The sequence below is a fragment of the Danio rerio genome, chromosome 10, assembly GCF_052040795.2.
Source record: "Danio rerio strain M-AB ecotype USA chromosome 10, GRCz13ab, whole genome shotgun sequence".
Taxonomy (NCBI): domain Eukaryota; kingdom Metazoa; phylum Chordata; class Actinopteri; order Cypriniformes; family Danionidae; genus Danio; species Danio rerio.
Window position 1 is genome coordinate 20,439,417 of NC_141030.1, and position 13,084 is coordinate 20,452,500.

At 34.1% G+C, this 13,084-nt stretch overlaps 1 protein-coding gene across 1 annotated transcript; it reads right to left on the reverse strand.

The window, feature by feature from the left end:
- Window positions 1-209: 209 nt before the first annotated feature.
- On the reverse strand, window positions 210-12,379 carry stoml2 (stomatin (EPB72)-like 2). The gene is given in 10 exon segments (NM_201031.1): window positions 210-651; window positions 2,049-2,177; window positions 5,643-5,722; window positions 6,624-6,768; window positions 6,865-6,999; window positions 10,622-10,723; window positions 10,797-10,855; window positions 11,225-11,324; window positions 11,410-11,562; window positions 12,205-12,379. Coding segments are annotated over 10 exon segments (1,068 nt in total). The 5' UTR covers window positions 12,250-12,379; the 3' UTR covers window positions 210-531.
- Between the last annotated feature and the right edge of the window lie 705 nt (window positions 12,380-13,084).

Here is a 13,084-nt window from a genome sequence, read left to right on the forward strand (position 1 = left end):
TTTTTTGTGCAGGTTATGTAAAAAATTCAAGTTGACCTCAAAAATTTAAATTGAATTGACCAACTAGGCTGCTTGATCTGAAAATGATTGCTTTGTGATCTGTATTTTATACATCTCTATCAATAATATATGGTTTTAGGTCCATAAAATATATTTGTTTAATCTAACTATACAACATAGCAGAATTGAGCAGTTCACCAATTCAATCATTTGAAGCTGCTCTGGATGTTTATTATTGTCATTGTTGAAAACATAAATAGAAGAAAGCTTTAAATAAAGACAAATGAGCTTTCATACAAACATTAGGTCAGGAGAAAAAGTGTCACATATTTATTATAACACACAAACAAAACAAAGCAGGATAAAATCTGTCATGTGTAGTAACTCCAGATCATCAGTGCTTCGGGGATTTAGCATTTCCATTTTCTCATGCGAGTTCTCTACCATGAGGAACAGAAAGAAAAAAAAAAGGAAAAAAAAAAAAAGAGTATAATTTCATGACTTTAATCCAACAACTCGATTATATTCCAGTTATTTGTGTCCAGTTTCCATTTCAGATGCTGTATTTTCTTCCAACGTGTCAGGGGTCATGGTGGTGACTGCTGGGTTGTGGGTTTGATTCTTCGATAAACTCCCGTAAATCGTCATGGCCTGAAAATGAAGGAGTATAATTAGATGTGCAGTACATGTAAAATGGCTTTTATTATTATTATGATTGTATAACTAACTTTATTAAGTTCACCTACACAAGTGCTCAATAATGCAAATATCTAATCAGCCAATCACATGACAGGGTCAAAATGAGCATTAAAATGGTGGAGAAAAATGATTTAACTGATGTTAAATTTGGCATTGTATCTAAAGCTATTTGATTGGTCCACAAATTGCTGATTAGCTGGGATTTTCACACATCTCTAGTGTTTTTAGAGAACTGGCTAAAGAATATAGAAAATATCCAGTGATCATTAGTTCAGTGGTTGAAATTGTCTCATCAATGTAAAAGGTCAGGGAATAATGTGCTGACTGGTTCAAATAGCTATTCAATACAACTGAGGTCTGCAGAAGAACTCCTCTAAACACGACATTAAACATAGAAGCAGAAGAAAATGCCAGTGACACTGCTGTCACCTGAGAAAAGCAAACTGAGGCTATATTCCCCATGAAAAGATATATTTTTTTTAAATGTTAAATGAAAAGATTGTTAAAGTTGCTGTTATGTAAGTTTTTGAATATTCTAACTTACGAAAATACCATAATATGCTCACAGATATTTAATAAACATGCCAAGTGAAAATTCTTTTTTTATTTGAAAAACAATGCTAAAGTCAGATATTCTCCTAAAAATGTGCGTTCCGTCTCAGAACGTCCATCTCTGTTTTGGTCTTTATAACTAGACCAATACCACTTTATCCAATTATATTTCAACGGCCTGGGTTGCCTTGGTGGAAAACACAGCATATTTCATTTTAGTCATGAAGGCTCCCTCAATGTATGCAGACATAGCCAAAAATGTAACTTCGGATCAATAAAAATCTACAAGATTAAAATATTTCTAACATAAACATCAGCTTCTTTGGTTAGTTTGAGGCTAGATCATCAGGCATGCTCGGGGCAGGATGAAAAAAACACACTCCGATATTTTGAATTTGGACTGCAATACCTAAATTAATCACTAGGTAGTCTATCCAACATACTACACCTTTGAAAACTTGCCTGCACTGACAAGTCTTGATTTTAGCTTCTAAATTTGGATGTTAGGGTCATAATTTAAACTTGTTGTCCCCAAAAATAGTATCCACAGTTACCAGATCCCAATCCAACAAAGCACCTTTGGGATATGCTGAAACAACAGATGCACAGCAACCAATCTCAAACCCCTGCATGACAGTATTATATCATATAAATGAGACCAAAAGCTCTGAGAAAATTTTCCAGCACATTGTTGAATCGATACTAAGTAGAATGAGGCAGTTCTGAATGCAAAAGAGGGTCTAACCAAGTCTCAGTGAGGTGTACAAAATGAAGTGCATATGTGTGTCCAGCCATACCTGAGTGACCATGCTACTGATGTCTCCTGTGTTTGAGGGCAGTAAGATGGTGTTGCTCTCTTTGGCCAGTTTGGAAAAAGCAGAGACGTACTGTTCAGCTACACTTAAAGATGCTGCAGCATTTCCGTTCTGTACAGACACAGATATAGAACGTAAGCTTGATCATTGATTATCAGTTACACAAAAGAACCGATTTAATCCTCTCCTCTAGGGCTAAACAAAATATCGTTTGAGCATCAATATCACAATTTGTGTTTCCACAATAGTCACATCGCAAAACTATTTATACAATGAGGATCATGTTAATTCACGTTTGATCGTTCAGTTTTTGTTCTTGAATACTGAATCCAACCAGTCCATCTACAGTTAAAATAAGAATTATTAAATCCCCTCGAATTTTTTTTTTCTTTTTAAAATATTTCCCAAATGATGTTTAACAGCAAGGAAATTTCAACAGTATAGCTGTGGTCAAACTGCACTTTTCTTCCAAAGAAGCATTCATACACACGCGAATGCGTCACACCGAAAACGCAAGGTCGTGCGGCAAGTTTTGCAGTTCACTGCATTGGAAAACCCATGTAAAACATGACCTCCCTGGACAGAAATTTAAAACATGGACCAATCGCTTCTTAATATATATATATTAAGGGTGGAGCCGAACCCGAATACGGTATTCGGAAAGGCACGAATAGCGTGTTTTTACGAATACTTAATTCGAACAAATACTTGAAAAATTATTTGTATTCGGGAGCAAGAAAAACACTATATCAAAAAGCAGCGTTTCCTCATGAGACCATAGTGCATGCCCGCGTGAGTGAGTGAGTGAGTGAGAGAGAGAGTGAGAGAGAGAGAGAGAGAGAGAGAGAGAGACGCTCAGTCAGAAGTCGGAGGGCGCTTCTCCACAGCAACAGACAGAAGGCTCGGCTGAGCGAAAAAAAATACTTCACTGCATCATTATTTTTGTTAAATAGATTTTTGTACCTTAATTGGGTTCCAAAGGCAGTTTATAAACTTGTAGCGAAGTTGAAGCGGAGTTTGATCGGACGTCTGACGTCTGCAATCGGGTGCTCTGTTTACGCAACGTTAGCTCTATTAGCACGGTAATTTAGACAATAGACTGTTGACAGAGTAACGTTAACGTTTGTTTATAAAGGTTAAAACGATGCTTGTGCAGTTGCGTCGAATAGTATGCACCTATGGGAGTTATATGGTACGTCTACATTACTGTCTTTTGCAGACAGCAAGATATATGCTATAGGCTAGTTAACCTTAGCATAGCTTCCCGTCACTTTTTATAAACTTAAAACTCCTCAAATACATTTGGGCACTATGAAAAAATGAGACTGCTGCTGAGCCATTTCTTGGTCCTCCACCAGTCAAAAGAAAAAAAAACATTCAGGTTCTGTGTGGAAGCATTTTACAGTCAGTGGTGCTGCAGATAAAACAAAGTGATACTGTATAATGTGTGCAAAAGTGAAATCAGCAGAGGCAGAGATATTAAACATCTGTCAACATCTTCTATCCATAATCATTCATTCATTTCTTTTCGGCTAAGTCCCTTTATCAATCTGGGGTTGCCACAGTGGAATGAACCACCAATTTATCCAGCATATGTTTTACGCTGTGGCTGCCCTTCCAGCTGCTACCCAGCACTGGGAAACATCCATACTCTCTCTTTCACACACATACAATAGGGACAATTTAGCTTACCCAGTTCACCTGTATTGCATGTGTTTGGACTGTGGTGGAAACCGGAGCACCCGGAGGAAACCCACGCCAACATGGGGAGAACCCAGTCAGGGCTCGAACCAGCAACCTTCTTGCTGTGAGGCGACAGTGCTACTCACTGTGCCACCGCGCAACCTTCTATGTAATGTATTATCACATGCACTAAAAGCATCCTCTCCTGATACTGTCTGTGAACCCCCCACAAGCATCAATCCCCTCAATCAGTCCAGCTATGTTCTGCTAAATCCTCCACAAGCACCAAACCATCAACACAGCCACATTCTGCCCCAGCAAGTCAGTTTCAAACATAAAAAAAAAAAACTTTGTGTCTGTTTTGTGGCAGGCAGATGACAATAGCAGGGCTGTATCTTTTAGTATTATATAGAATACTTTTGTTCTGCCAGATCTCCCAGGCAGGGTTTTATTTAGATTTATTTAGTTAATTTTAGTTTTTGTAATTTTGTGCATTGGAAAGAAGTTCTTTCAGAAGAAGAACAGTTTTTTGAAGTATTATTTGTTTTTATTCTGTCTATTCAGTGTCCTTCAACAAGAACGGTGGTGGTGGGGTTCATAATATTCACAATGGTATTTTATTAGTTGTTGGTTTAACTATGGATGAGATAATGGCTTCTATGTTATTATATTTTCAATGACATTTCTTGTCACATGTTCAAAAACAACAGCCAATATTGCATATCTATAATTTATATAATGGGTATAATTAAACAATACTTTCAATATAACGTAAATTAGAAGTGTAATAGAAAAAATATATATTTTTGCGCCATTTAGAATTTTACTCGAATACAAATACAAATACTTTTCCCCCCTCAACAAATACAAATACAAATACCGGCTGCTCCGCACATCCCTAATATATATATATATATCCTTATTATATCCTATATATATATATATATGTATCCTTAACATTAATTATTTTTCATATGTAAAGATATTTGCGTATTGCTGTAAATTCTGTTTGTATTAAACAATGTGTAAGTGAGGCGCACATCTAACGCGCTCTGCGCTGGACTTTAGACTGGCTTTGTTCTGGTCTATTGAAGAATCTATTATAGTTTCTCAAAACAGCAACACGCCAGCAATGCGCCTCAACACGCCTCCTTTTTTAGACCAGAATGCCTATGGGCGCACATTTGAGCGCAAATGCATTTGCTATTTAAACAGCGTGGAGCAAAACGTCAAAACAACTCTTGTGCCAAACTGAAACTAGCAAACAACTGTTGCGTCACACTTTGTGCAACAATGCGCCGGGTGTATGTTAGGGCCCTCAGTGTGACTACGGCATAAGACTGATGATATTTTTTCTTGTTTTATTATTTCTTGTTTTATTTTTGCCAGAATACAACCAGTCTTTTAACATTATTTTAAGGACAGAATTATTAGCCCTATATTTTTTTGATATAGTCTATAACTTGCCTAGTTACACTAACCTGCCTAGTTATACTGATTAACCTAGTTAAGCCTTTAAATGTCACTTTAAGCTGTATAGAAGTGTCTTAAAAATATCTAGTCAAATATTATTTACTATCATCATGACAAAGACAAAATAAATCAGTTATTAGAAATGAGTTATTGAAACTATTATGTTTATAAAGGTGTTGAAAAAAAATAACACCTTTGTAACACAGAAATTGAAAAAATAAACAGGGGGGCTAATAATTCTGACTTCAACTGTAAATTAATGAAGTCCTTCTAAGTAGACCTATTTAAATAATCTGGTGAATTTATATCCATATCGCAATGTCAGATTTTTCCAATATCGTGCAGCCCTACTCTTCTCTTAGATAAGGTGTGGTGGAGTGGGTTCTTCTGAAGGCTCTTAAAACAGTGAATCAGATGTACCTGTTGAGTAAGAGCTTCAGACAGCAGCCGAATAGCTTTGGCCTTTGCTTCAGCTTTAGCCAAGACAGCATTTGCTTCACCTGTACACAGAAATAATTCATAATAGTTATTCTTTTTTTCTCTGTTTTGAGAGTAAACTCATGCACATGCATTTACACACCCACAAATATAGCTAATTAATAATAATTCACTAACGTACACAGACAATACTTTTTGAGGAATACATACATACTACATATACACACACACATACATACATATATATACACATATACATACATACATATATATATATATATATATATATATATATATATATATATATATATATATATACATACATATACATACATACATACATACATATATATATATATATATATATATATATATATATATATATATATATATATATACATATATATACACATACATACATACATACATACATACATATATATATATATATATATATATATATATATATATATATATATATATATATATATATATATATATATATATATACACACACACAAATATATACATATACATATATATATATAAATATATATTTATATATGTGTGTGTGTGTGTGTGTATAGTATACACACACACACACACACTTTATATTTACATATACATATTTATAAATAAAAGTATTAAGAAAGCACACTAAAAACAATTAAACACTGTTTATATAAATGGTCTGGGACTATTTGTTTGTAATAAATACTATTTATATACAGAATATAATTATTAAATTATTAAATGTAACAAATTATGTTATTTTATTTCTTATTAGTTTATATTTTTATATATATTTATTTTATTCAATAACAAATGTTATCTAAAGTTATCTAGTTTAAAATTTGAGGTCATTATGTTTTCAGACGTGACTTTAATATCAACAACAATATTTTTATCCTATTGCAAATGATTTTTCCAAACCCCATATGCGAGACAAAAAAAAACAAACACCTGCAGCTTTATTAATCTGTTCAGCCTTCTCTCCCTCAGATGCCAGGATCTGAGCCTGTTTGCGACCCTCTGCCACATTGATGGCTGATTCTCTGGTTCCCTCCGACTCCAGAACAGTGGCTCTCTTCCTTCGCTCGGCCTCAACCTGAACATCAGACACATAGGATCAGTTGTATGATTCGCAGCGGTCAATGTAGTTTTACTGTTTGATGGTATTACACTGAAGAACAGATAATCATACCTGCATTTGCATAGATTCTTTTACTCGTGGAGGAACGTGAATGTCTTTAATCTCATATCGTAGACATCGAATCCCCCATTCATCTGACGCCTGGTTTATTGAATGCACAATATTGGAATTCAGTGACTCTCTTTCCTGTTGAAGGACAAAAAATTATTCAGTCACCATTCCATTACTATCCATGGAACATTTTTGTTTACTGTTATTGATTTATCTGTGTGCCTCCATATTTTGTGCCTAAATATTTTTTTTTACTGATGGGAGTTGACCAATAGCAAACCACAAACATTCAACCATCCAATCAAATCACCATGAACAAAATTAAGTTGCATCCTTACACTTTTTCTTTAAGGAGGCAAGATGGAAGCATTACTAGTGGTTGCAAAATAATTAGTCATTTAAACTGAGTGCTTTCTCTAAAGCGTATATGATTTCCGAAAAGAGGTCTTTATAAAATGATAATTTAAATTTTGACTCAGATGATTTGTTTTACAACAAATTTAGGAAAGAAACAGTTCTGTTTTGCTAAGAGATGCTAAAACTGTAAATATATATATATATATATATATATATATATATATATATATATATATATATATATATATATATATATATATATATATATATATATACAGGGCTGATAGTGGAAAAAATTCCTGAGCCTGAACTTTTTTTCCTTGCCCCTGAGGTGAGTAGGGGTGGGGGTACTATGTATGCAACGCACTTTTAACACATAACTTGTGGGCCCCTGGGCCCAAATATATTTACAGGCTATGTGTAACCCTGATCATCATTATTGTCAAGTGGCTCTTTTTAGACACATGCCAGTAATGTCAGTGACACATGCCAGTGTCAGTGATCTTGTGACATGTGCCAGTAGGTGTCAGTATAAGCACGTTATAAGCACATTAATCTTATAAGTCTCTTTGCTTTAATATTTAAAAATCATTAGGCAAATGACACCTGTTATCTTACATGCATATATGTTATGAGTTTTCAACATGCATTTTATTATAACTTTTTAAAGGATATTATTTAAAATACCTTAAAATGAAAATAAGTTAAATAATAAAATAAATGAATGAATTAAAAACATAGAGAAGTCCATATTGTAGGGAACAAAGAAACTGCCAGGATGTAATAATATACAGTACAACAGATAAGTGTAACCCCTCCCATACATAAGCATGCCACAATAAATTTGACTGACATGTACTGTCAAATGACTATATTACGTACGGAAGTATGACTACGAATACATAAAATAAATGCGTTTAAATTAAAACATCGTGGAGTAGCTCAGCAAATAAACTAACTTGCGACGCGATAAATTAGGTTAAATGTCGCTTAATGATTAAATATGGTTTTGCTCGTGTTAATTAATGTCATAAGCTTCACCGGGTGTCGATGTCACTGCAGTGACATGCAGCGCGACACTCTGAGTGACACAGGTCACTACACATGCCACTAGCGAGTGACACAAGACAGTGGAAAAACGGACATGCCACCGGAAGTGTCACTACAGTGGCATGTGCCAGTGTCATCTGTACGTCAGATGTCGTGTCACTCCATGTTAAAACTGCTACTGTGAATCCGAGTTCAAGCGCACACAATAAGCTAAAACTCGCCCCAAGCACCGGCAAAAACAAATAACAATGAATGTGTCGAGGAAAGAGTAAGGACATATCTTAATTATTTATGAATAAACCTATTCTGAGTCAGTGTCGCAAAGATCCTGACTGGCAATCTCCTCTTGGACTCGCCTTTAGAAATTCATCTTTACGGATTACATGAAGGAGTTTTTTTGTTTTCGATTTGTTTTATTTCGTTAAGTAATAATTTAAAGCTTTCTATAAATATATTTATTATGTCTGTGAGGCATATACATTTTGCTTCATTTTGTTAAGCGCTCCTGTTCAAAAACCAGACGACAGAAAGCGCATAATTTTGGTTTTCTTTATTTTATAAAAACGCTGTAACGTTTTTTGATGTATTACTCGTACTTTGTGAGCAAAAATGACGGATAACTTTAAATTGCTCCCACTGAAAAAATGCAAGTGATTGCTCTGGCGCCTCGATGTCCTGCAAGCTTTTTATAAGCAAACTATGCACCTAATAGCACACATTCTTTAACGTTTAAGCTACCATTGTTTTATACTTGAACTGTTTTATATCTTTTATTTTAGGCAAGTCGTGATGATCTGAGAAGGCAAACTGATCAAACAGACAATGATGGTCTTCCGCTGGGCGCTGTTCGTTAAAAAAAAAACTTATTTTTAACGAATAAAAAATGCTCCAAACGTTTTTCTAAATAAGCCGAATAAAAAACGAAACTAAATATAAACACTTTGCCATTAGGCTACATACAAAACTGAACTCTTTCATAGCTGAAACACTAAGTTGTTTAAGGAGAAGAGGGAAATATATTTTTGTCCCGTCTATTTCTTCACCGTTATTTCGAGAATAAACCCAGCGTAAATATGCAGATGTCATTCCCAAAACATATCAGCGTATATGTGCCGAAAACGAAAGTTTCATACAAATTCTGAATGGATTATAGCCTGGAAAGTGCAAAGCACGCTCCTCTTATTATCACTAAAAAGCGTCACTAATCTTAGTTCATATAGATCTCACAAAGATCTGTTATAATTTATAAAGCTCTCTAAATTACACAATTAATCAGTAGCAGTGAGTGAATTATGTGAATCTAGAGAAATGACAGATCAATATCCGTGAACCTGATTTTTTTCCCCGCAGCCACAGTACGCCGGAAATCCGGCGTGGTGCCGGAACGCTATCACCCCTGTATATATATATATATATATATATATATATATATATATATATATATATATATATATATATATATATATATATATATATATTTATTTATTTTATTTGTTAATAATTTTTTATTTAACATTTTTTGTTAACATTTCAAAAAACCACAGTGTTATATATTTACTAACTTTTTTACTTGCATTATCCCAAATGTTTCTAAGAATGTTCAAATCCAAAGAAATAGGCAATTTTAACTAATGATATGGATTGTGTTGCCATTCTAATGACATCACGCATTCTCTATTTTCGATTTGTTATATAAATAACAAGGGAAAAAAGTTCATGATTTCAGCCTTACTCTGCTACATACTACCATGATAAGTTCTCAATAGTTAAGGTCTTCCAAAAACATGATTTCTGTAGGAGTGCCTTAGGTTGTATTGAAGTTAACGAGTCCTATGATTTCACAAGGTCACGACGTCATCAAACTATGCCTTTGTTTGTTGTGAATGCACGCCCTCTAGTGGTGAAAAGTACATACTGTGTGCCTTTAATGTTTTTCTCTGTCTTTGTTTGGAGACTTAGGACTTACACTAGGGTAAAATAAAGTATTTGTAAAGTATTCATCCCAAATGACTTAAAATAATATGAAACAATACAACTAAAGCAATCTCCACTTTACTGAGTGAGAGCGCTTCTCTTCTGTTAAACTGAACAGTTGCATCATTAAATACAGAAGTGTGCTCAGAAACGAAAGGTAAAGATGCAGTGTGAGTGCAGACTGTCAGGGGAGAGGAAAGGGTGCACCATCGCTCTTCGGCATAGTCTCCTAGTGCGAGTATGCACTAAAATGTAATGAATGTAAAGTAAAATGTAAAAATCCAATCCCAACTTCTATTTCATGCCAACTTTAAGCCTGTGGGACAGTAATAAAGTTTTGTTTTAGTCGCTGAGAAGGTGTCGGTTTTATTCATACCCTAAACACTTTGTCCAGGGTGAGTTTTCCCAGCTCTGATCTCATTGTAGTCTGTGCCAGCTGAGTGACGGCATATTCCGGATCCTCCACTCCATAAGAGGCCTGCAGATAACAACACATTAGAAGAGGAAAGCCAAACATGCTGTATTTGGGCAACAAAAAACTTCAAACTTACCTTAAAAGGGTCAAGAATCCTGAGGTATAAAACTCCATCTATCTGCAGAGTCACATTGTCTGAAAGCAAAAAAACAGGTCATACTTGAGGCATCATTGATTAATCGATGATCAATCATTTGTTCCTTTATATTGATACACCTTATCAATGGTTAATTATAAATTATCAATATCATCATGATTAATGTATATAATTATTATATCCATAATCCATTCCAAACTTTTTTCAAAAGGTGTCAACAGATTAAAACACATTTGTCGCATATCGGGAAGTATTACAATCTAATAAAATTAATCATGCAATTGATTATTCATTAAAACATTAAGTTATCATAGAAAATTGTGGAAATCAGCATCCCTGGTTAAGTTCTCACATTTGAAAAATTCAAAAAGGAAGAAGTAAAAATGATCTTATTGGCTTTGACTTACCAAGACTAACAGCTGACTGCTCTGGTACATCTATAACGATCTCTTTGAGGCTCTGAACATATCTAATTCTGTCCAGGATTGGAATTAAGAAATTTAGACCCTAAAAGTGGAAAATAGCATTAGTTTAATGGCTAGACATGAACTAGACTCACTGAAGATGAACTGATGTTTGATGATAAACTCACTGGTTCCAGGATTCGGTGAAAGCGTCCCATCCTTTCCACCACCCAAGCCTCTTGCTGGGGCACGAACAGAACCACAGTGTTCATGGGAAGACTGGAAGCCCATCGCTGCTGCGCTCGGGTTCCCCATAATGCAGGTACAGTCTGCCGCGAATGCTGTACGTTGGTTTAAAGTGAAGATTATAAAATGTTTTAGAAAATTATACAATTAAATTAGAATATTGAACTAACATATTTAATATTAACAGAATAAACAGTTAAATATTATATGAAATATAGGTACGGAAACCAATTAAGAGATCACTAGAAAACACTAGTTTTACAACTTATAGTGTTGAATTTATTCTATACACTACTGATGACATTTTTTTTATTATTTCAAAATATAACCGTTATCATTTAGAGCATTTTCCTGCATAAATTAAAAGGTGCCTTTCACCAAAATAAATTCTGACCAAATTCCAGGTCAAGAGAAAATAAATCTCTGAAATGACATTTGTTGTCACCCAAAAGTTTTCAAACACGATTACCACAACTTTCATTCATGTGAGGATTATTAAATAAGTTAAATCTGAAGTTCACGTTTACAGTAACGTCTGATGAAACCTGATGAAACACGTAGCTGGACACAGACCTTCAGTGAACATCAGAAAATTTCTTGAAACATTACTTATGAGTACAAGATGTCAGTCTCTGACTTCTAAATGAACTTGAAGTATGACATGAAATATATTCGAAGCGCCAGTTAGTGAACAGACAGTCCTCCAGATCATTAATGCACTTTTGTGTCAACGTTACCTTTAAAAGCCCGCCGCCTACTCGACACACCGCCGTCCGAATCATTCTCAGATTTTAGGAAAACAGATTAACCTTTATATGCCTGAAACAAATGAATGAAGTCTTTATACTACAAGCGTGACCCTCTTACAGCCGCGGAAATCAAGTTACAACATCATGAACGCACGTCGATGACAAATTTCCGGATTTGTGAGGGAAACAAACGCTTGTAATGTATGGTTCCATGGTTCCGGGAATATGTTTCTGACTGAAAGTTTAACGTAAAATGGCACAAATAAGTGATAATATTGAAATGCATACTTTGAAATGTGTTTACATGTCTAAACATTATTTAGACTTATGTTTATGCGATTTGTTATTGTTTTTTGATAATCGTAATTTGTTTTTAATGTAGTCGTTAGAGGGCGTAGTGGAGCAAACATTTTTGTAAATTAAATGGTTTAATAATAAAAAAAATGCGAAAATAATAAAACGAATAAATGTAATCAAAATTAGAAATGTTAAAGCTGAAGTAGAAAAATATGGAGGACGAATGTTGCAAAAACCATAAATAAATAAATATGTAAATAATAAATAAATATGTAATAAATTCAGAAATTCCTGCATAAATAAAAAATATAAAAAAATAAATATGGAATAAATATTCTTGAACGTAGTTACTTTTTCTCAGGTCAACATGGTAATCTGTCATTCATCCGAAGCCAATCAAAAATGGTATAAAGACCGCCTTCTGATGATTGACAGACACCGGCTTTAGTTTATTTATTTACCTGCCCACACTATTGTTTATTTATTCTATACATTTATTTTTACATTATTTTTATATACATTTATTTATTTGCATATTTATTTATTATTTTATTTATGCAGGAATTGATTA